General features: G+C 45.2%; 1 protein-coding gene across 4 annotated transcripts in view; it reads left to right on the top strand.

The window, feature by feature from the left end:
• The window catches only part of LOC146812898 (ovostatin-like), a 388,701-nt gene that overhangs the window by 131,622 nt on the left and 235,078 nt on the right, over positions 1-22,001 (top strand). For all 4 annotated transcript variants that reach the window (XM_085619969.1, XM_085619967.1, XM_085619968.1 and 1 more), the window contains exon 14: positions 17,127-17,272. In XM_085619969.1, coding sequence (XP_085476095.1) covers positions 17,127-17,272 — 146 coding nt within the window. The remainder of the gene's footprint in view (positions 1-17,126; positions 17,273-22,001) is intronic.

Here is a 22,001-nt window from a genome sequence, read left to right as displayed (position 1 = left end):
TGAGCTCTCTCTGATCCCAATCCAAAGTTAGCACTTATTAAATGTAAGACCGCAAGCTAGTGGTAGAGTTAGACCTTACAGTTGTGAAAAACGAATTTAGGTGTTTGTCACTACCAGGACATGTAAAACCTGAACCCCCATGTCTTATTTTTTTAAATACAATGCATCCTACCCGGGGAACCTTTAGGGCCCACCTTAGGGGTGACGACTAATATGCATTAAATAAGGAGGTTTAGCATACATGTCCCAGGCCTGCCACTGTAGCTTGTCGTGCAATTTTAAAGTGCTACTTCAGCGAGTGGCTAATTGAGTGTTGCAGGCCCACTAGTAGCATTTGATTTACAAGCCCTAGGTACATGTCGTACCGTATTCTAGGGACTTATCAGTAATTTAAATGTACCAATTCGATATAGGCAAATTTACCATGTTTTAGGGAGTGCACAAGCACTTTACCACTGATTAGTAGTGGTGAAATGCACTGAGTCCTAATGCCAACAAAAATGAATTCCCCAAAACAGGAGGGGCGAAAGGCAAAATTTGCGAAGGAAGACCACGCATAAGGATGTCAGGTTTAACACAAGAAAACCAGGCTCGACGAATCCCCTTTACTTTCTGTGGTTTCCACTGCTGCTTTTTTTAATCTCCCCGGACTAAATAGAAGGGTGTTGTGGGGATGACCAAAGGGTGGTAGAAGCTGTCGAGCCTGTTCTATCATCGTGGGAGGGGAAATCACAGGATGGGAGATGTCACTTCAGCTGCCCCTGACATGTTGATGCCGCACCAGCCTGTCAAAAGGTCCATAGGTTTATCTTCTACAGTCCACATTGAGATGTCTGTTTTGAAACGTTTATGGAACAATCCTGACACCATGTGGTCGTATATATAACATCGCACAGCCAGCACTGTGTTTATTATTCTAGCGTTCAGCATTTTCAGAAGCATCAGGACAGAGGACATGCAGTCAGCATCTGCGCAAGGAAGAATGGTGCACATCCTTTGTATGTTTTATATTAGGTCAATCTTTCCAAACCTTTTGTTATCAGTTCTTTAAAAATATATAAAGTGTGCTTTGGCTCCGCTCACAGGAGTATTTGTCTCTCAGCTCATGCTGTGGCTGTTTGTAGGATCATTCCCCCTCCTATGAAGGGCTTGCAGTCAACCACACAATGGACTTTCCAATATAGAAATGCACACAACTCTCACACTTGCCACATTCGATTTTTATATCTCATTCATGCAATCCTAGTATTATAACCACCAGTACAATCTGTTCCAATACCTCCACCAACAATACCACCAGCATCACTAATACCAAATTACCTGAGCACCACACACCACCCACACCTACAACACTAATACTACCACCAGCACTTATATTAATACTACAACAAACACAAAAAACACTCCCCCACCAATACAAAACCATCAATACCACCACACCAAACCTCCACGGCCACCAGTGCCCCCTTAACCATAACCTTCCTAAAAGGCTCCACCAATTCCACAACCACCAAAACCAACATTACCAATAGCACCAGTATCAGTTCCCTCACTGCAGTGCGAATGTGGCTATCAGTACCACCACACCACAAATACCCCCACCAATACAGCCACCAAATACAAATGCCTTCAATGCAACTACCAACTCAAAACCACTGCTAATACCCCCAATACTACCGCCAATATCAATAACACCAACACCATCACAGTACCATCCCATCGCAAATATAGCACCACCCCTAGCACAACTACACCACCAATAGCATACGATCTCCAACACCACTGCCAGCAAGACTAGCAATACCACCACCAATACTGTACCACTACTAATACCACCACACCGCCAGTATTAATACCACAAATAGTACCATTGCCATCACCTTTAATGACAAGCTTCGGCAAAGGCAATAGGTCTGACTTTATTATGATATCACATGGAAATATAATACACCACACCTATGTTGCCAAAGTAAAGCAGAGTTTATTGGCTGTCGTAATGCTTGTTTAAGGAGGTAGAGAGAAACAAATGTTGCCTTGGTCTTATTTGTTTTTTTGTTATCCCATTTCAGCACAAGCTGCTTAAAGGGTCTCCTTTACAAAGAGTATAACACAAACTTTTCTCTGGTGAACCTTGTGTAATCCTCGCAAACACTACAATTACTATCTCTGGTTTGAAAAGTTTGCATGTAGGTTTCTACAGTCAAATCTGGAATTTTGTGACTTTCAAGGAAATAAGGATCACCAATGTCCTGCAACTCTAGAGAAAGTCTTGAGGAAAACACTGTTAAATGTAACCCCCAATTAAGTGGCATATCCGTTTTCAGGACCAAGTAGCACTGGTGGGGTGGGGAGGGGTGAGATGTGGTGGGGGAGTGTATGGGGGCAAAGAGTTTGCAGGGAGAAGCAATGTGAATGTGTCATTTTATCGACACTGGAAACTCTGTGAAACATGGCTAGGCCTACAATTCGGAAATTCGCAAGACGATATTTATTTATAAATATTTCGCACACCACTAAAAACATCCCATGTTCTCACTAGCCAATGCTCACGTGGAACTGCACGCAAGAGTTAGGGTGCAGGCAGAAAGAGTGCTGTTACTCACTTGAAACAAAAATAGCCTCTTTTGGTCCAAGTGAAAGCGTATTACAATGCTCCAATCAGAAGGCAGATAATTGTGTCCTATGGCTGGCAGAGACGTCTCGCTGAAGGGGAGATGACTCTGAAATTGTTCAAAATCGTGCACATTTCGTTATGTATTTGTTTTTGTTTGTTTTTGGGTTTCCACTCACTTCTGTGCTCTCAAACCGTTTTCACCAGCCATATCACACCGAGCGGCCATCAAATTAGGACTTGCGGCTTGAGGCTGATGACAGTGGTTTCAAGGCACTGATATTATTACAACCATCAGCTGCCCACTGTCAATCATTCACTGCTCCTCAAAGGTGTCAAAGCAAGTGGCCTCACAGGGTCTGCTGTCTGAAGAGGTGAGCATCCTTCCCAGTGGGAAGTCCAGATCTAACTCCGCCTCCCCTCGTGAACCCAAGCCTAGCCGGATCATGTGAGATGTCCCCAGAGGGGTGTATGCCAGAACCACGCAGGCATTTAGCCCGCATGCCCTAACAACGTGGTCTTTACATGCATTCCTTCACCACGCAAGCCAATACAACCACTTGCCGTACAGAAAGTGCTGGAGTTCCAACTGTATAATTTACAATTCCAACTCAAGTCTGCACAACAGTAGGTAAAATATTGGACTTTATGTCCAACATCAGTCCAAGAACGCTTTCCTTAAGGCAAGTCCTTGTAACGACTTGTACGGTATAGGAATGCGTTGTAAAGATGCATTCGCGGTTGGGAGCGCGTTGTCAAGGCACAGCGTGGCTTGAGCTGCATTGTAAAGGCTGCATCGCGCCTGAGGTCGTCACATATCCATTCTTTGTTTAATGTACGTGTGTAGAGCGTCTGGCAAAGCCCTTGGTTGTTAAAAGATTGGGTGTTCCTGTTACAATCTGACAATGAGTTTATCATTCTGTTGGGTCCTAAGCAAAGCATTGCAGCTGCCCCACTGGGACTTCAGCCAAAGGTCTGTGTGCCACCAAGGTCTGACTGTCAGAAGGCTCCTGTTATGAAGCCTCTCAGAGACCAGTGACAATGCATTTGTTAATGCTTCTCCCTGGACTGAGGAATTCATGGCTGAAATGTATTTGGTTTGTTTATTTCATGACACTTGCTTTACAATATGGGTGTTACCTTCCTTGCTTGCTTCTCATGTCTAACTTACAGATAGTGCACTCACACCGTGCAAGTCGCTGCCCCCTATTGAGAAGACTCACAAGGAGAGAGACTGCAATTATGGTTTTAATTCAAACAGCATCAGTTCAGAGAGGAATGAGAAGCACAGTTAAGCAGACATAATGGTCATGAGACTACAGGTAATAAGATCAGCAAAACAGCTCAAAGATAGTAGAAGCAATACTACTCTCCACCACAGCGCAGAAGTCTAGAAAGCATAGTGCCAGAAGGCCCCTTTTCCTTATCCATGCCCTCAGCCAAGGGCGTCCCGGGGATTATTGGCAAGCAAGCCTTAGCGGCAACTTCCCCTCGATCTCACAGAGGGATGGGCAATACCCACAGTTCCATACCAACAAATACACCAGCGCACCGCATGGCACTCCATCCCTGCCTGGGTACCAGCCACCATGCCACCTCTAAAATGTTCAACTCTAGGCATCCCGGGGTAAGCCAGAAAGGTCTAGGAGCACCAACTGGTCAGTTCCCCTCCTGCTTGCCCAGTGCCCACACGATTCACCACCCTCCACAGGGTCAGCTCAGTAAATCAGTCAGCATTTTTGGGTAGCCCCTTTTTCTGCTGCTAGCAATTCTGCTACAGGGCGACGAGGTCCCAGGACTTCTTGCCCTCCCCCCAGACGCCACTGGAAAGCTTTAGCAATGACTCCTAAAATAGTGCAAAAGTCCAATGAAGAACTTGAGGGCCCTGGATGACAAATGTACCCCATCACAATGGGAGAGCACTCCATCCCCAAGATGCCTCTCTATGGCTACTTAGGTCATACCTCTGCCCGAGCCTCGGCCTGTACAGGTAACAGCTATGGGGCTGGGTAAGGGGGGATTTCAAGGGATGATACAGATGGAAAATTAAATAAATAATTAATTTTCCTTCGGCATCGTCCCTCGTAACCCCCCTAACCCAGCCCCACCGCTGTTACCTGCATGGACCGTGGCTGCTCTGCCCAGCATTTACCATGAGGAGAATGGCCCATGGTTGTCCACACCAGCTCCATACTGTGGTCTGTACCACAGTCCTAGGGGACTAAAATCGAACCATTCCAGACCTATGTTCCCTCTAGGCTGCATGAATGCGCGTGCACAGCTTGTTTCTTACAGCCCCCAGATACTCATGGGGAGCACGCTCTTCCCTCTAGGAGAAAAATGCATAACAAAAGGGAAGCACGAAAACGTCCCATTGTAAGGCAGGCGGCGCACCAGGACTCAATTAAATGACAAAGAGGCGGCTTCCAGTGTTCCAAGAGGTCCCTAGCAGGCAGTGTGAAACAAAACACATGTGAATGTGTTTCACACTGCAAGGACAGGGTGTGGATGTGGCATTATGGCCAGTGCTGCTGACATTGAAACTGGGGGAACATCGCATTGTCGGGCCTAAGGCAGGTATATTAAGGTTAATTAAAACACCTGCTGCCTCATTCTGGGCCACCAGCAATTTTAAGGCCACAATAAAAATATTAAGATATCTCCAGTGATTAAAGTTCTTCCTGGAGTGAGGCCGGAGTTTTGTCTGGTGGATGTTTTGACTCATCGTAAGGTAGCACAGAGGGTTAATATGCCTGATGTAAAGGATATTTACCATGCAAATCACAGAACTGTATTTATGAGAAAAGCTCAGTAGGCTACTCATTTTGATAGAGATCCTTTAGTTATTTTCAGTTTAAAAGTTAAAATCCTAAAATAGAACAGAGAACTATTAACTTATCAAAGAGCTGCATGCAATTCAATTCATAAAGCTTTATTCGGAGCTTAACACAAAGTCCATAAAAGCACATGTATACACACATCAAAAAACAAAATAACAGAACCAATTATCATAAATACAAATCAATATAAATTTTAAAAAACCATTAAAATATCAGGCTGTTCCTAACTTTGATCGCTTGAAGGAGAAAGGTTGCAGTAAAAAAACAGACATCAGGATTAAGGTTAAAAAACAACTACATTGGATCATGGACGTTACGTGTACCATATTTTAAGAAAATAGATTTTAGGAAGACTGAACGAAGATGACCATAAACTTTACAAAACAGTAAAAAATGCATAGTACTTTGTGCAGATTTGTGATCACATAGACAGGGGCCATTCGGATATTTTTTAATATTGGGGAAGGCGACCAAATGGTGCACAATCCCCAACCGTAATCTGGTTAATACAAAACGGTGGGAAACTCTGTTAACGTAGCTCAAATATGGTTGGTAGCCAAGAAACTCACAATACCTTCCATAAACCAAACTTGTAGAAGAATGTCCACCCAACATCGCCCGCCCATCAGATATATGGCTCATGAAAATAAGCTTCATCTCGCCCTTGGACAGACTAGAAGCAATGTGCGTATCCTTTCTAATGTCAAATCCATAAATCTCTGAGAAGCTATTGATTACAAATTTGATCCATGGAATCCTCATATCATCATCCATTTGAAGACAATCACTAATGATTGCTCTATTTAAAGATGTCTCTTCCTTGGACCAAATGGCACGCCATAACATTAAAGGTCTTAAAGTAATGTTATCTGAGAGATATTGTATCCCGAGCTCTCTATGCGTCAATTCATTAGAGGCGGATATAGGTAAACACAAAAGTCTCTTTAAGAAAAGGTTTTCTTCTACTTGGAGATTTCGGGCTGAATAATGGCCCCAGACTCCAGCACCATATAGAGCAATCGAAAGGCATCTCATTTGGTAAATTGTTAGCATGTCTTTGACCCGCTTATCCTCAATTTTACTGGCAAACTTAAACACCCCATTGGCACATTTGGCCATCTTAGCCCGGACATAAGTAATCTCACTAGACCAGCAGCCATTCTTAGTAAAATGAATGCCAAGATAATTAAAGGAATTAACCGTTTGCACTTTTTGTCCATCGATGAAATAGGAGTTGGGTTTTTTAAAGCCCAAACCACATTCCAAAATGTGGGTTTTAGATTTATTAATCAACAATTTCCTATCCCGGATGAACATAGAAAACTTATCCATCAAACGTTGTAGGCCTATGGGCGTCCTAGATAAAATCACGGCATCATCTGCATAAAGTAAAACCGGGATCTTAAGATCATTAATATTCAGGGCATCTGCCACCACTGTTTTTAAAACTGAATCGACTTCATTTATAAAAAGGGTAAAGAGAAGGGGTGCAAGGACACATCCTTGTCGAATACCATGCCTTATCTTAAACTTGGGAGTACACTCCCCCCCCCGGTCCATAAGGAACACTGGTGCTAAGGTTAGAATATAATCGCGCCAGGAAATATATTATACCCTCGGGCGCCCCCAATTCCAATAATTTGGCCCATAATATACCATGGTCCACCATATCAAAGTCACTGCTCAAATCTGCAAAGCAGAGATAAAGATAGCCTTTTTTAGCCCTCGTATACTTCCCTATTAGGAGGTCGAGGTTGAGACATTGCTCAATAGTCCCTCGACCCTTCCTAAAACCATACTGACAATTGGCCAAAATATTGTTAGAGTCAGCCCACTCTTCCAACCTGACCAGAAGCACCCTGCTCATGATTTTTACTGAGGAATCCAGGAGGGAGATTGGACGGTAATTCTTCGCATCCCCCCTGTCTCCCTTCTTATAAATCGGGATAATAAGGGATTCCTCCCATGTAGGTGGGACTCTATTGCAAACTACCGCATTAAAAACTTTAGTCAACAATGGGCCCCACAAATGGGGGTCTAATTTATACAGGTTAATAGGCACCCCATCGGGGCCCTGGGCCTTCCCCCCGTTACTCAGGGTGATACTTCCCCGTACTTCGGCTATAGAGATATTCAGAGGTATGATAGGCCAGTCTTCTTCCTGGTCACCCCTCTGTTTAGCTGAATCAAAAATCTCCGAAAAGTGAGAGACCCAGTTCTCCTCACTTACATTAGCCGTCAATACAGGCATCTTGTCATCCTTTAGGAACGGACAATTAACCGTATCCCAAAATAGAGAAGAATCAGCTGTGACTGCCGCCAGATCAAGTTTATCCCACGCTTCTTTCCTTAGTTCAGCCTTCCTATTCTTAACAGCTGCCTGATAGGTGGCTCTCAGGTCTCTAATCTTGCTGTTATCTCTTGGCTTGGCTCGTAGAGCATCTTTAAGCCCCTTCAGTGCAATAGTACTAACATGGTCGAACCACCCCTTATGTTTGGATACCTTAGCCTTACCATGTTTCGTAAATTTGTTGTCAATAAAATGATTAATTTTGATAAAATTATGCACAGCTTGATCAGTAACCACCTTACTTTCTAAAATGGCAGAAATGTCTACCAAACAACCTGCAACAATGGAGTTTGACACAAGCTCCGCTTTTTCCCCTTTCCATCTAATCCTGGATCCATTAGGTCGGTGCGGTTCAATGTTAACAATGGTACACGTGTTTGCACCCTGCTTCACCTTCCATAGAAAAGTCTCAATGGTGATACAGTTGTGGTCGCTAAGCGCATTATCCACGACCACCGGTGTTAAACACCAAGGACTAAGGCTAGAGGATATGCAAATAAAATCAATTACGGTATTTGCATTTCTTCCCCTAAAAGTAGGGATTATATTTCCGCAATCGTTTTTAGCATTAACCAGGATTTCCATATCATAGGTGGTTAGGATCTTATTCAGAGCTTCTCCACATTTATCATGTGGGAAATGGGGAACTTCAACTCCTAAACTATCATTATACCCACAAACCCTTTGAAAGGAGAGTGGACAAGCAGCAGTGTTAAAATCTCCCGTCCATATGTAATCAAAAACGGTATCATGCTCCATTAAAATATCAGCCAAGGTGGTCTCTAGTGCTAACACAACCTGATGCCTAGTATTATCAAAAACATTATTGTAAAAGTTTATTAAAAGAACATTTCTCCCATGCTCCTGATAAAGCCATAAGATCTGGGAGTGGACCCCAACCAAAATATGTTTTTTTACCACAATGGGGACATCCACTGAAATCAAGACCAGAAGCCCTCCTTTTGCCCTACCTGAAGGGGATGCCACGGCTGGTAAATGATACAAAACGTACCCATTGTAATTAGGTTGATCCAGACACCAGGTCTCTTGAAAACATATAATGTTAAAAAGATTAATAAACTCCAGCCAGCCCAAACAGGCATCCTTAGAGGAAATACCTGCTACGTTCCAACTACCAATTGAACATACCCGGGGGTTAGAGTTATTGGTGTGCATTAAGCACAAGGGAATTGGGCCACAATGATTAGGCGAAACACTAATCCATGGGGGGGGGTCTACCCCCATCGTCGTAGTCCCGACATACACCCTCACAACGTCTGTTGACATTAATAATATCATCCACAGGACTATTAATCACTCCTGGAGCCTCTAGGTCAGCTACCCCGAAATTAACCTCCCCTCCCAAAGCTTTAATGGAGACAACTTCCACCCTTATATCCACCTGGTCAGATCCCAGTCAATCATTAGAATCCAAACCACTCAGAGGCTGGAATCTGTTAGATGTTGCCACATTAAAAGTAGTGTACAGGTTAAAGTCTCTTGTCCCCACCCTCTCACGATCAATAATAGGCTGGTTATGCAAATGCCTATAAAAATAACCAAGGGAACGGAGGTAGATGCCTTGACCACTGTAGGGGGTGGAACTACCTTTCCTCAAGACAATAGAGGCAAGGTGAGGGTTTCTAAAGTTAACAACTATACAGTCTCCAACGCAGTTCTTACGTGAGTTACCAATCCAATTGACTCTTCTGGTGCATAAGATTTCGTCAGCTAGGGCTACTGGGAAACCACACTCCCTATGAAGCCAATCCACAGTCTTATTTTTCAAAGAGGCATGCGATTCACTGTAAGGATTATTATGACCACTCTCGCTAACCGGAGGGACATTAATCAGAACTGCCACATAAGGTGCACAGTCCGGAGGTAGATCGGGTTGGCAGGTAGCATTAATTTTAACTGTCCCTCAACTTTGTATCACCTGATTCCCCAAAACAACATTAGATAAAGAATTACATCCTGTAATCAACGGAGGGGTAGTCCCACTAGGTCCCTTCTCTGATGTATCCCCAGAAGGGGGCATAGGAATATTAGGCATGACCGTTGTAGGAATCTCAGTTGTATTCTTAGGGTTGGGGACAACTGCTGCCTTATCCCTGACATGGTCACCAGTGTTGGGGTTCATGAAAGATTCTAACAAACCTCCTAGTCTTACGACCTCAGCATTGACCTTGTTCAACTTGTTTAGGAGGGGTTTAACAATCAAGTCGAACTTAGATTCGATGGTGCTAATCAAAAGATCAAAAAGCGCTCCATCTATAGTAGCCGGAGTAGAGGCCGAGGCTACATTGGAATTTCCCACATCACTAGATGGAGTTTGTGTCACTTTTTTATGTGAGCGACTCATCCCCGCTTTGTTTGAGCATTCTTTGTGATATTCCTACATGCCCGTGGGACTCGCTGTACTCTTGTAGCCATAGGGCTTGGCAATGGAGAATCATCATGACCAACCAAACGTGATTCAGAGCCAATAACAACCCCCGAAGTTGGGCTATCATGTTGAACTTGGTCTTGGTCTAGGTCAGACACCGAAATGGAATTGTCCGGATCTGTAGGATCAATAATAGCCTTAGAAGAATTTATCGGGGGGGCAGGAACGGTTGGAATAGGGGGAGAGGTGATAGGAGGCTCCAAACGCCCCAAAGACTTTCTACGTTCCTGATTGATCTTATCCACTATTTTCACCAAATAGTTATCTATAGTAGTCGATCCTGCGGCATGTTTAGCTTTAGACATTATTGCCCCAACACAATCTTTGTCACCCCCTTCAGTGAGCAGCTAACTATAGGTAGCTATTGTTACTACTGCAATGGTCCAATAGAAAGTACCAGGGCTCATAAGATGTCAATGTACCTTATTACTGTGCCAACATACAGCCACCTCCAGCCCCCTCCTGTCCCGGACTGTCACAGACTGTCCGCCCTTTGTCCGGGCTTCGTCCTGGGCGTCCCGCGTCGCGTCCCGCGCCGGGGGGACCAATGATATTTAGCGGAAACGGGAGCCAATAGGATTGAGGGCGGATGGGCGGGCCGCTGCACAGCTGCGGACCTCACGGGCTCCTGGGACCTGCAGTCCCGTCCGGCGGCTCCTCTCCAGCCACAGCATCACAGCGGGTTCACAGCACAGTCCCTCCGAGGACAACAGGCACGGTAGGTCAAAGCCCCCACCAGTGATGCGGGACCCGCGCCAGCGGGTTCCGCGAGGTTTTTTAAATGGTTAGAGGGCGGATGGGCGGGCCGCTGCACAGCTGCGGACCTCACGGGCTCCTGGGACCTGCAGTCCCGTCCAGCGGCTCCTCTCCAGCCACAGCAACACAGCGGGTTCACAGCACAGCCCCTCCGAGGACAACAGGCACGGTAGGTCAAAGCCCCCACCAGCGATGCGGGACCCGCGCCAGCGGGTTCCGCGAGGTTTTTTAAATGGTTAGAGGGCGGATGGGCGGGCCGCTGCACAGCTGCGGACCTCACGGGCTCCTGGGACCTGCAGTCCCATCCGGCGGCTCCTCTCCAGCCACAGCAACACAGCGGGTTCACAGCACAGCCCCTCCGAGGACAACAGGCACGGTAGGTCAAAGCCCCCACCAGCGATGCGGGAGCTGCATGCAAACTGCAAGGTATATATTAGAGTGTTATGATTTTTCCCCAGTCTTTCCATATCCTAATGTTGCATAATGGATTTGTTTGGGTAGAAAACAATAGTTATTATGAAAGAAAACCTCCAACCATGGTGTTATGTTTTAAATCCTGAGTTTGCACTTCTCCACACCAAGCACTCTTAAATGATGCTGCCTTCCAGTGTGGATGGAATGTAACCGGTACACTTGGTTATCCTCTGTCTTATGTTAACTTTTCCTCTACACTGATTTACACACGTACACAGGTGTACCTGGGGATTGGCCCAGGTACACCAGAGAACTCTGCCGTAGTTAGCACTTGCTTGCCTTAATAGTCAGGCCTGCCTGCTGCATGGTCTGAAGCACTTCCCTTAGGTGGCTTAAGTAATCCCCCAGGTAGAACTGTATTCAACTATATCATCCAGGTAGGCTGCACTGAACTGTTTCAATTCAGACAAGACCCTGTTCGCCAACCTTTGGAAGGTAGCAGGTGCATTCTTTAAGGCAAAGGGCATTACCTTGAACTGATAATGTCCCTCTGGTGTGGACAATGCTGACCTCTCTTTTGATTGTCTTTGTGTAATGTGTGTGTGATATAAAGTGCTCTGACACCCTTCACTGGTATGAGTGGTCCTATAAAACTGTTAAATGCATCAGAGAGAGGGTGGCTGTGGAGACTTGAGGTAAAGGGTAGTAGTGAGCGAATCTGTGGCCGAGGGGGTCTTTGGGGTGCGTCAACAAACAGTCTCACACTGAGCACCACCAGCGCTAAAGCCGGCTCTGGAAACAGGTTCCAGTCTTGATGCTCAAAGAAAGAGCTCCAATACTTTCCATTCGCGGTTGCTCAAAAAACTGTTAAAAAAACATTTTTCATCTTAAAGAATAGGCAAATACTTTTAAACCGATCCTCTTTTTGATTCATCACCACCCAGATGGCGCCTTCAAATACATGAATTCAGGCTTTGCACTGTACAGAACAAAGTTTCTCCATTTATAATTTTAACCTAGGCCACATATGGGTACTCATGCCCCTGACTTGCCCTTTAGTTCACTAATAGCATTGTTTATTTTGGGGAGGTGGCGGGGGAGCAGGAACGATTCTCAGTTCATGTTTAATAAATACTTTGCACATAATCTGATGTACCAAAATGAGGTGATTCTGAAGACCTACCATAGTCTAACCTAATCTGTGCTGCATGATTGACATGCCACATATTTTCAAGGCTTGGCTTGTGTATGGGTTCTTAAGAGCCGGAGCAAACCCTTGGCTCAGCTGTCTCCGTTAATTTGTTGGCTTTCCCACCTTTGCCTTCTGGCATAGTCCGGGCCACTGGAATTATGCGTCAAGAGAGGACCAAATTATGCAGCAGGGTTGAATTATGCGGCAAAAAAGGCAAGTTATTGCGCATAATGATGCACATTTTGTGATAGTAATACTATATTATTTTGACATTTCACACATGCTTACACTAACTGGGCTAATTTTTCACCTCATTAGTACCAATTTAACATCCACATACAACAATAAGCAACAGAAAGTTGCCCCGTCAACCTTTGTGATGGGTCGTCCAATTCACAGCAATATGGGTAGACCCAGTTTTAGTAAAGTTTTATCCATTCAAGCTAGAAGCAAAGTTTGGGGATTACAATCTGCAAATTTTACAGCAGATGATGGGTTGTGAGGCACATGTGGCAAATCCATACTCATGCAGAAAAGGCCACAGGTGCAAAATCATATAATTCCATTGCCTTACCTTAGAACAAGGATGTGAGCCTTCTGTCAAGCAGAGGTTTTGTACTAGAATGGGATCCTTGCATTACAAATAATATCCATTAAGACATCTCTCACTGTATGTGTGCTGTAAAGTCCATCACACTTGCAAAGTTTGAAAAATATGGAGACTTTTAAAAGTTACTCCACTATTAACCCTACCTTGAGAGGACATAATTTTTGGGCTCATTTCCCCATCTGTTAAAGTTATTAGATAGGTATTTGCCTCAAAACTCATCGGTGGTCGCATGGGAATGCCCATGTAGCACTTATGGTATGCCTCCCCAATGCAAAGTAGCACAATTTAGTGCATAATGCTACTTTGCGTTACTGTGGGCAATTTTCCTACACAAATCATTATTTGCGTTGGAGAGTAAATCCAACCACAACACTATGTGCTGGATTTGTGTCACTTTTGTAATGCAAACTCAGCGCAAAGAGTTAATAAATCTGGATCAGAATCGCTAAATATGTACTGGCAATATTATGAATACAATTTGTGTTCTTACTACAAGCTAATATAAGGTTATCAAATGACCAATGCAGAGCAAATGTTGCTTTACTGTGTCAAAGCGGAAGGCAATGAAGATGCCACAGAGAAGGGGCCATTGAAGCATGAGAAGAATGGTTTGCGTCTTGCATTGAGCATGACAAACTTCAGTAGATAGGTTCTGGATTGGAAGAGAACGGGGATTGGAGAGTAAGGAAAGGTACTGGATAGGAACGTAGAGAAGTAGGAAGGACAGAAATAATATAGAGGTGGAGAGGAAAGATGATTTGGGAGTGTGATGGAGAGGGGAGATTTCAGTGTATAGAGAAAAGGAAACATGTATGGAGAGGATGAGACATGGAAGTGAGATAGAAAGAAAGAAAGGGAGAGGAAAAGAAAGAAAGGGAATTGAAACATTGAAAGGAAAGGAAAAATGTAGGGAAAGAAAAAAGGAAAGTATGATAAAAACTACCTAAAGGGGATAGGTAGACCAAGAGGTGGCATACAAGAAGATCAGAGCCAAGGAGAGGAACAAAATGAGAGAGAAGCATAGTCAAGATATTGATAGACAGAGTATGGGTGGAATAAGAGAGACTGTGTGGGCGAGAAAAGAGTAGGACATAGATTGAAGAGAGGAGACAGAATGAGGGAAAAGGGGAGCAGTTCGGATATAGAGAAAGAAAAGTGGTATTGGAAAGAAGAGCAAGGAGAGAAAAAAGCTAAAAAAAAAAAGGGAGGAAAGCGGTAAGGACAAGCTAGGAGATCAAATGGAAGTGGACAGAGAGAAGAAAAAGTGCAAGGAGGAGATAATAGTGGAATGGAGATAGCAAATATAGAAGAATTATAGGTGGAATGATTATGACACAGAATGCAGTGGCACCCATGCCCGGGGTGGAAGGAGCCCTCTGCACCCCAGTAATGGGTGTCTTTTAATAAATAATTAATCACCATTCCCTCCCAAATAGGAGGCTAACGTACCCCTGCTCAACCATCTTCATCCTTGGATAGACGTTCCCTTCGGAGCCCCTTTGGCATTCTCATATTTTTCAAGGACTCCTCACCCCACGGCTAGAGCCTGCCAATGTCAGAGTGCTCTACCTACTTGAACCCCCGTGACAATGTTTTTGCTGGATGGTACTGACTCCCTATCCCATGGATGGAGCCCGCCACCGCACAAGTTGCTGTGCCACACATTGGACAGATAGTTTGAAAAAAATGTCTGTCTCACGGAACTCACCTTTACCTGAACCACTTGGCCTTGCTGACCCAGTTATTATCTCGAACCGATCCGATTGTTCATATCAGGGGTCGCTCACCATTTTCCTGTAGTGCCCCAGCCAATCCCTACTTCATCCATCTATAAGGAGACAGCCATAGATTCTGCAACTCATCTGATGGAGGCTCCCTGTACTACACCGGTGGCTCCCATTACTATTTAACTGACTGAAGGTTTGTTGCTGTACATGCTTTGACCTCCCTACCCGAGGATCCCCAATGATTCCCCATAAGATCATTCAAAGGACCTTTGGACCCCAAAGGAAAGCAAGTGAACAATCAATGGAACTTGGTTCTACACAATAATACCCAATGGGGCGGAAGGAAGTAAAGACTATAAACTTGCCAGCTGGTCATACCCCGTGACGTAATTCAACCTACCTTTGGACCGTGACGTAAAGCAACTGATCTGAATGGGAATGTTGGTTCTACCCATTTTCCCAGTCGCATTCTGCTGGGTGTAGTCTCCCTTTGAGTTGCTGCTGCCAACGCGCTCACTGCGCCTTTCTCCATCCGCATCTTAAGATTCTTAGGAAAATAATCATCAAAACAGAAGGATTTGCATAGAAGGTACTCTAAATAAAAGGCGACCGACAGCTGATCTGGGTGCAGTGTGGCATGCATGACTACTAGTGCATTCTGGGAAAACACGTATGCCATGTAAAGGTCTTCCATATCATGGCGGACTCCATTGGTCCTTGATGTACAGCCAAGATGGTGTCAACGATAGGCCAGGGCCTGGAGTGGCTGAATTTAGGAAATGCTCCACTGCTTGAATTGTTGGAAGACCTTGTAGCACACGTGGTCTTGCCTTCATAACTTTTTGGCACCTGGAAATCATCTGACATATACCGCGCTCTAAAAATGATCTACAAAATTCATCGCCAAATGGAGCTAATGTATGATAACCTAGGAATAATAGCTACGTAAACAGTACAAAGAACAACCGCTATACGAGGCAATATTCTCCGTCTCCTATGTTCAGATACACAACTGTCCTTGTCCCTAGTACAAGTTTCCATATTATGAAGAAAATCTTTCCACCAAGAAGCCAAAGGAGCACCACAAGGCACAGAAAATAAATGTGGGGTTTTTACTTTCTCCCCCCATCTCCACTTTTTTATGTAAAAGCATACCCCCACCCCCATCTAACTCTCCCCTGAAGCACTAAGCACTGCTGCATGAGGGTCACATATCCCTGTGGCAATAAACAGGGCTTGGCCAGGGACATCTTAAGGATTTTGGTGGCCCTGGGTCAATCGTATTTTAGGGGTTACTGTTAAGAACAGATTTAAATTTCTGACCTAAATTCGGCTCTTTCATGTCCGATTCGGCCAGGTCACTGACAATGCACAGACACAGTGGTCCACATTCGAAATGTGTTTACATCTAATATTCAGGGATAGTGGCATATGTTTTTATTATTGTAATGCAGCAGCAGCCCACTAATATTACTGCAAATAATCTCTGTGACACCTTCCAGTTTCTCATATGTGAGGTCCTGTTTTGGTCTGAAACAGAAGAAAATGTATTGATGTTGCATGAAACTCATTTCTCTTCAAAATGTCTACAATAGACTCTAACACATTGAAAAGGAATGAAAGGAAAACCGTATTTGAAACAATTTGTTTAAGAATTATTCAAGGTCATCGGGGCAAGACCCTCTGCAGAACAGAGCTGATTCTATCAGGGGGTCCCCTGAAAGTGTGGGGCACTGGGCCAGAGCCCACTTTGCCCATGCCTTAAAACGTCTCTGGGCTTGGCTCCCCCTTGGGACCAGCATGGAGGTCTATAAGCATGCACAATTAAAACATTTCTAAAAAATGCCATATTCTCCTGGGCAGTATCCGGAAACTGATGGCACTTATTCTTCTCAGGTATGGCACCTGTATTTTTAGGCTTACATATGGTTAACAGATGTATTGTGTCCCAGTATATTTTTTATAAAAAATGTTGTCCATTGACGTTTATAATAGAACATATTCATTCAATGGCGTGATCGTTTTTTAAATGGCATTTGGCCACAATATTTATGTGGGATTATATTTTTGTTCTTGAGATTCTGACAAACTACCTGGTTCTGGAGTTGATTGCTTTACACCTTTTTCTTGGCCCACTTGTGTGCTCTTTCTGACGTTTCCTTACCTTTCTCTTTTAGACGGTAAAGGCCAACTGACGTTCCCCATTTTCGTAAACCCTGACTTAGCGCCGACTGCTACACTCATGGTGTCAATCCTGATGGGCTCTGGGGAGGTCGTAGGACATCACACCACGTTCCAGGTGCAGAAGTGCTTTGAGAACAAGGTGAGACAGATTTGCCATTTACTTTGGTGGGATATAAAACAAGCATTTACAATGCAACGGTCTCGGCATTGTTAAAGTTAGAGCTATTGGCATTGCTCATGACAATGCCGTTTCTTGAAATGTTTTGAAAACAAAAACATAAACAAAAATAATGTAATGAGCAATGCCAATAGCTCTAACTTTACCAATGCCGAGACCATTGCATTGTAAATGCTTGTTATATTACTTTAATACCGTTATCGTAGAATGCGTTTGATTTGTACAGAACACCATTAAAATCTCCCATCTTCAGTGCTGTGACTAGCACGAGCTACATCATCCAACTCAACGGTACTAATTGGATCAACTTCAAAAGCATGGCACAGACTTTATTTTTTCAGGTCTGTTGGTCCAAGTGAACTAAACCTGGACTACGATTCCCAGAATGCACTCGTGTGTAATGAAGATACAGGACTGGTCTTCAGACTTTTAATACTAAACTAAACGTTTTATAATTTATGATGCTGGGGCGCTGCAAGCTCGTTCTGTATCCCATATGTCAGAGGCGCAACTAGAGACAAATTTTGGGGGGGGGGGGGGCTAAGCAAAAATTTCAGGGGGGGGGGGCTGAATCTTTAAACAGTAGGCAGAGTGGCGCTGATTTTGGGGGTTGGGGGGGGGCTGAATCTAGGTAGAGTGGAGCTGAAGGGGCTCTTAGAAGGGGTGAAACAACAGCGAGGCCTCATTAACATGCAAATGATCTTTTTAAAGACCTGTGAAGTGCTCGGGCGCGAATTTGAGTCTGCCCGGGAAGCGGTCTCATCCCGGGCTGCCACACACGAGGGGGGGGCTGAAGCCCTTTGAGTTCAATGGGTGTTGCGCGCCTGCCATATGTTATTTCTTCAATATGTGGTAAGGTGGCCATGTGTACCTCATCAATTATAAACTGCATTAATGCGAGGCGCCCTAACATCCGAGGGGGCTTGTCCTCGCCGAAATGAAACTTCAAGACAAATAAATAAACATTCATGTAATCTAAAGAAAGGTAGAGGCGTGCTTTGGCACCCCCCACCCCACACTGCCTGCACTCACCGAGGCCGGCTTGCCCGTGGCTTTGGCCAGCTGCTGGGTGAGCTCGCCCAGCAGGTTTTCGGGGACGGCGTCCTTGCAGATGTTGGTGTTCATTACGAAGGTGGGCATCTCGGAGGTGTGACGCGGGCCTCACTGGTGCTGTATGGGCAGGAAGGGCCTCTTTGCTGCGATGCTGCTGCGGAAGATTGATAATGGCCTCTGTCTGTCCTGCGGTGGTGCTGCTGGAGGGACAGAAGAGCGCGAGCCTCGACGCTGCCTGTGCTGGGAGATGAAAGATGGAGGGCGGTCGCAGCCTCTTGTACTGTTCCTAGCTCCCAGGGGCCGCACACGGGCTGCCCTGAAAAAGGACCCCATAAAGTGTTCAGAACCACCACCCACAAACCGGAATTGAATCATTCTTATAGATTTCACAAAAATGTTTTGTAGAGCACCTCTAGACTCCTCTCAGCCACCCCATGTGCCCCGTCACGCATGGGAGATTATTGAGCACCTGTAGACTCCTCACAGCCACCCCATGTGCCCCCTCACACATGGGAGATTATTTACATCAGCTCCCATTCGGAACATGTGCAGACTGGCACCAATCCCTGCTCCAAACTGGAAACCAAGCAAACATTACAGCTTGGATAGCTCAGTGAGCTAAACGCTCATTGCTTAGCTATGGAGGTTCCAAGTTTAAATCGCAGCTAGGCCTACTCAGCCAACCAGTCTTCCCAGGTAGAAAGATGGAGTACGATAAAATTAGGCAACAGTGAAACTATTGTCTAAATCTAGGACAAGTCATTTTCACACGCGATGTTTACTGTCGTTTTTATATTACTTTAATACCGTTATCGTAGAATGCGTTTGTTTTGTACAGAACACCATTAAAATCTCCCATCTTCAGTGCTGTGACTAGCACGAGCTACATCATCCAACACAACGGTACTAATTGGATCAACTTCAAAAGCATGGCACAGACTTTATTTTTTCAGGTCTGTGGGTCCAAGTGAACTAAACCTGGACTACGATTCCCAGAATGCACTTGTGTGTAATGAAGATACAGGACTGGTCTTCAGACTTTTAATACTAAACTACAATCACAAACATTTGTTGTTTGTGTTTAAACGTTTTGTAATTTATGATGCTGGGGCGCTGCAAGCTCGTTCAGTATCCCATATGTCAGAGGCGCAACTAGAGACAAATTTCGGGGGGGGGGGGGGGGGGGCTAAGCAAAAATTTCAGGGGGGGGCTGAATCTTTAAACAGTAGGCAGAGTGGCGCTGATTTCGGGGGTGGGGGGGCTGAATCTAGGTAGAGTGGAGCTGAAGGGGCTTTTAGAAAGGGTGAAACAACAGCGAGGCCTCATTAACATGCAAATGGTCTTTTTAAAGACCTGTGAAGTGCTCGGGCGCGAATTTGTGTCTGCCCGGGAAGCGGTCTCATCCCGGGCTGCCACACACAACGGGGGGGGGGGGGGGGCTGAAGCCCTTTGAGTTCAATGGGTGTTGCGCGCCTGCCATATGTTATTTCTTCAATATGTGGTAAGGTGGCCATGTGTACCTCATCAATTATAAACAGCATTAATGCGAGGCGCCCTAACATCCGAGGGGGCTTGTCCTCGCCGAAATGAAACTTCAAGACAAATAAATAAACATTCATGTAATCTAAAGAAAGGGAGAGGCGTGCTTCTGCACCCCCCACCCCACACTGCCTGCACTCACCGAGGCCGGCTTGCCCGTGGCTTTGGCCAGCTGCTGGGTGAGCTCGCCCAGCAGGTTTTCAGGGACGGCGTCCTTGCAGACGTTGGTGTTCATTACGAAGGTGGGCATCTCGGAGGTGTGACGCGGGCCTCACTGGTGCTGTATGGGCAGGAAGGGCCTCTTTGCTGCGATGCTGCTGCGGAAGATTGATAATGGCCTCTGTCTGTCCTGCGGTGGTGCTGCTGGAGGGACAGAAGAGCGCGAGCCTCGACGCTGCCTGTGCTGGGAGATGAAAGATGGAGGGCGGTCGCAGCCTCTTGTACTGAATAATGCGCAAACAATAAGGAGCGCTGCCACCTTCACCATTTGGAGCCCCTTCCTTTAAAATCTGGATGGATTGATTGATGACCCGAGCGCGAGGCCCCTGTGCTGTTGCTGGTCACTTGCTGATCTCTCGCAGATTCCGCAAAATAACGACGGCGACCTCCGGCTCTGACACACAGGGCGACGCAATCACGTTGAGACAGACAGTGTGTGCTTTTCTCTCGGTGGTTATCGCGGAAACAACATTTGCATAATGCTGTACAGAGCATTTCTAAAATGTGGCGCATTCTAAATGGCCATCGACCTAACCTAGTTGTTTGTTTTTTGGTGTAATTTTGAAAATAAAACTTAGACTCCAATTTTGGCAACTGTTGAGAATTCCAACTTCCTGCCCAGTGCTCTAAAGGACGTGACGGTGGAAAAAGAATTCCCTGATTTCCGTCCAGCCATGTCCAGCTATCTGTACTCATACATCTGCCAATTTACAAATTAATGCCACGTTGAGGAGGGGCCTTGGAGGGGGCCTTGTGCTGAGAGCTACCTAAGAGGCTCTCTGCTCCACACCAAGCCCCCCACGCTTCTCCCAAACAAGGCAGAGCAAAAGGCACACCACTGCCTTTCTCCGAGGTCAAGAAGAAATGCCTCGGAGAAACACAGTGTCCTTTTCGGATTCGGGGGCGTGTTTGTCTTTTCTCTCCTCCAGCCATTGGCTGGAGGAGAGAATGAGACTTTCTTTAAAAAACACGCCCCCCGATCCGAAAAGGACAGGGCCTAATCGGAGTGACTGACCTCTTCTCCAGTGGCTGGCCAGCATTTACGAGGCCAGCCAATGGAGAACAGGGGAGAAGAGGGGCGGTTTCAAGCCCCTCTTCTCCAAGTCATTAAATCTCCGACTTCCGGTTCTGCCTTTCGGCAGACCGGTAGTCCTCGACCTAAAAATGGGGGGCATATTATCAAGAACGGCGTTAAAATTATCGCTTTAGCGGCAGGAAACTGGCGATAATGGGCTTGATAATATGTCCTTGATAAATCCAATAGAAGCCCATGTTCTGGTGTGAACCTAGGCTTCTATTGGAATTCTCAAGGGCATATTATCTAGCCCATTATCGCCAGTTTCCTGCCGCTAAAGCGATAATTTTAACGCCGTTCTTGATAATATGCCCCTGAGTGTTTATTTCAAAAAATCGTAATACTTTTGAGAGTAAGAAAATATATTTCCATTGTGCAGGTGTATTATAGAAAATGGGAGAAAAAATTCTCCTAGTATCCTTAGGCAATCGTTCGATGAAGTTCCCTTACCTGTGAAAAATGGATGAGTAATGTTTAATTTTCTCTTGCTATTAGTTCTGTGAGGTGTAAAAAAATATTTTTCAGCAGTAAGACATCTCAAGTTTACACACACACACACCACCTAAATTAATTCACCTTACAAGAGAAATGTAGTCTCTTCTCTCACTTTCTGGCCATTTTTGCTTGTTTGTTGCTTCTTTTTACTTACTGATTATGGTCAGTGTTGAAACGCATATTGTCTAGGATGCTTGCAAATAATCTTCATCACTCAAAGGCCCTCATTACAAGATGGCTGAAGCGGTGTCCCCTAAGGGATACAGCTCCAGCCAGCCCTGCCAAGTACCACGCATCAGGCGTTAGTCT

This window comes from Triturus cristatus, chromosome 7, assembly GCF_964204655.1.
Source record: "Triturus cristatus chromosome 7, aTriCri1.1, whole genome shotgun sequence".
Classification (NCBI taxonomy): domain Eukaryota; kingdom Metazoa; phylum Chordata; class Amphibia; order Caudata; family Salamandridae; genus Triturus; species Triturus cristatus.
Note: the sequence above shows the minus strand (reverse complement) of the source record. Positions and strands in the feature narration are given on the sequence as shown.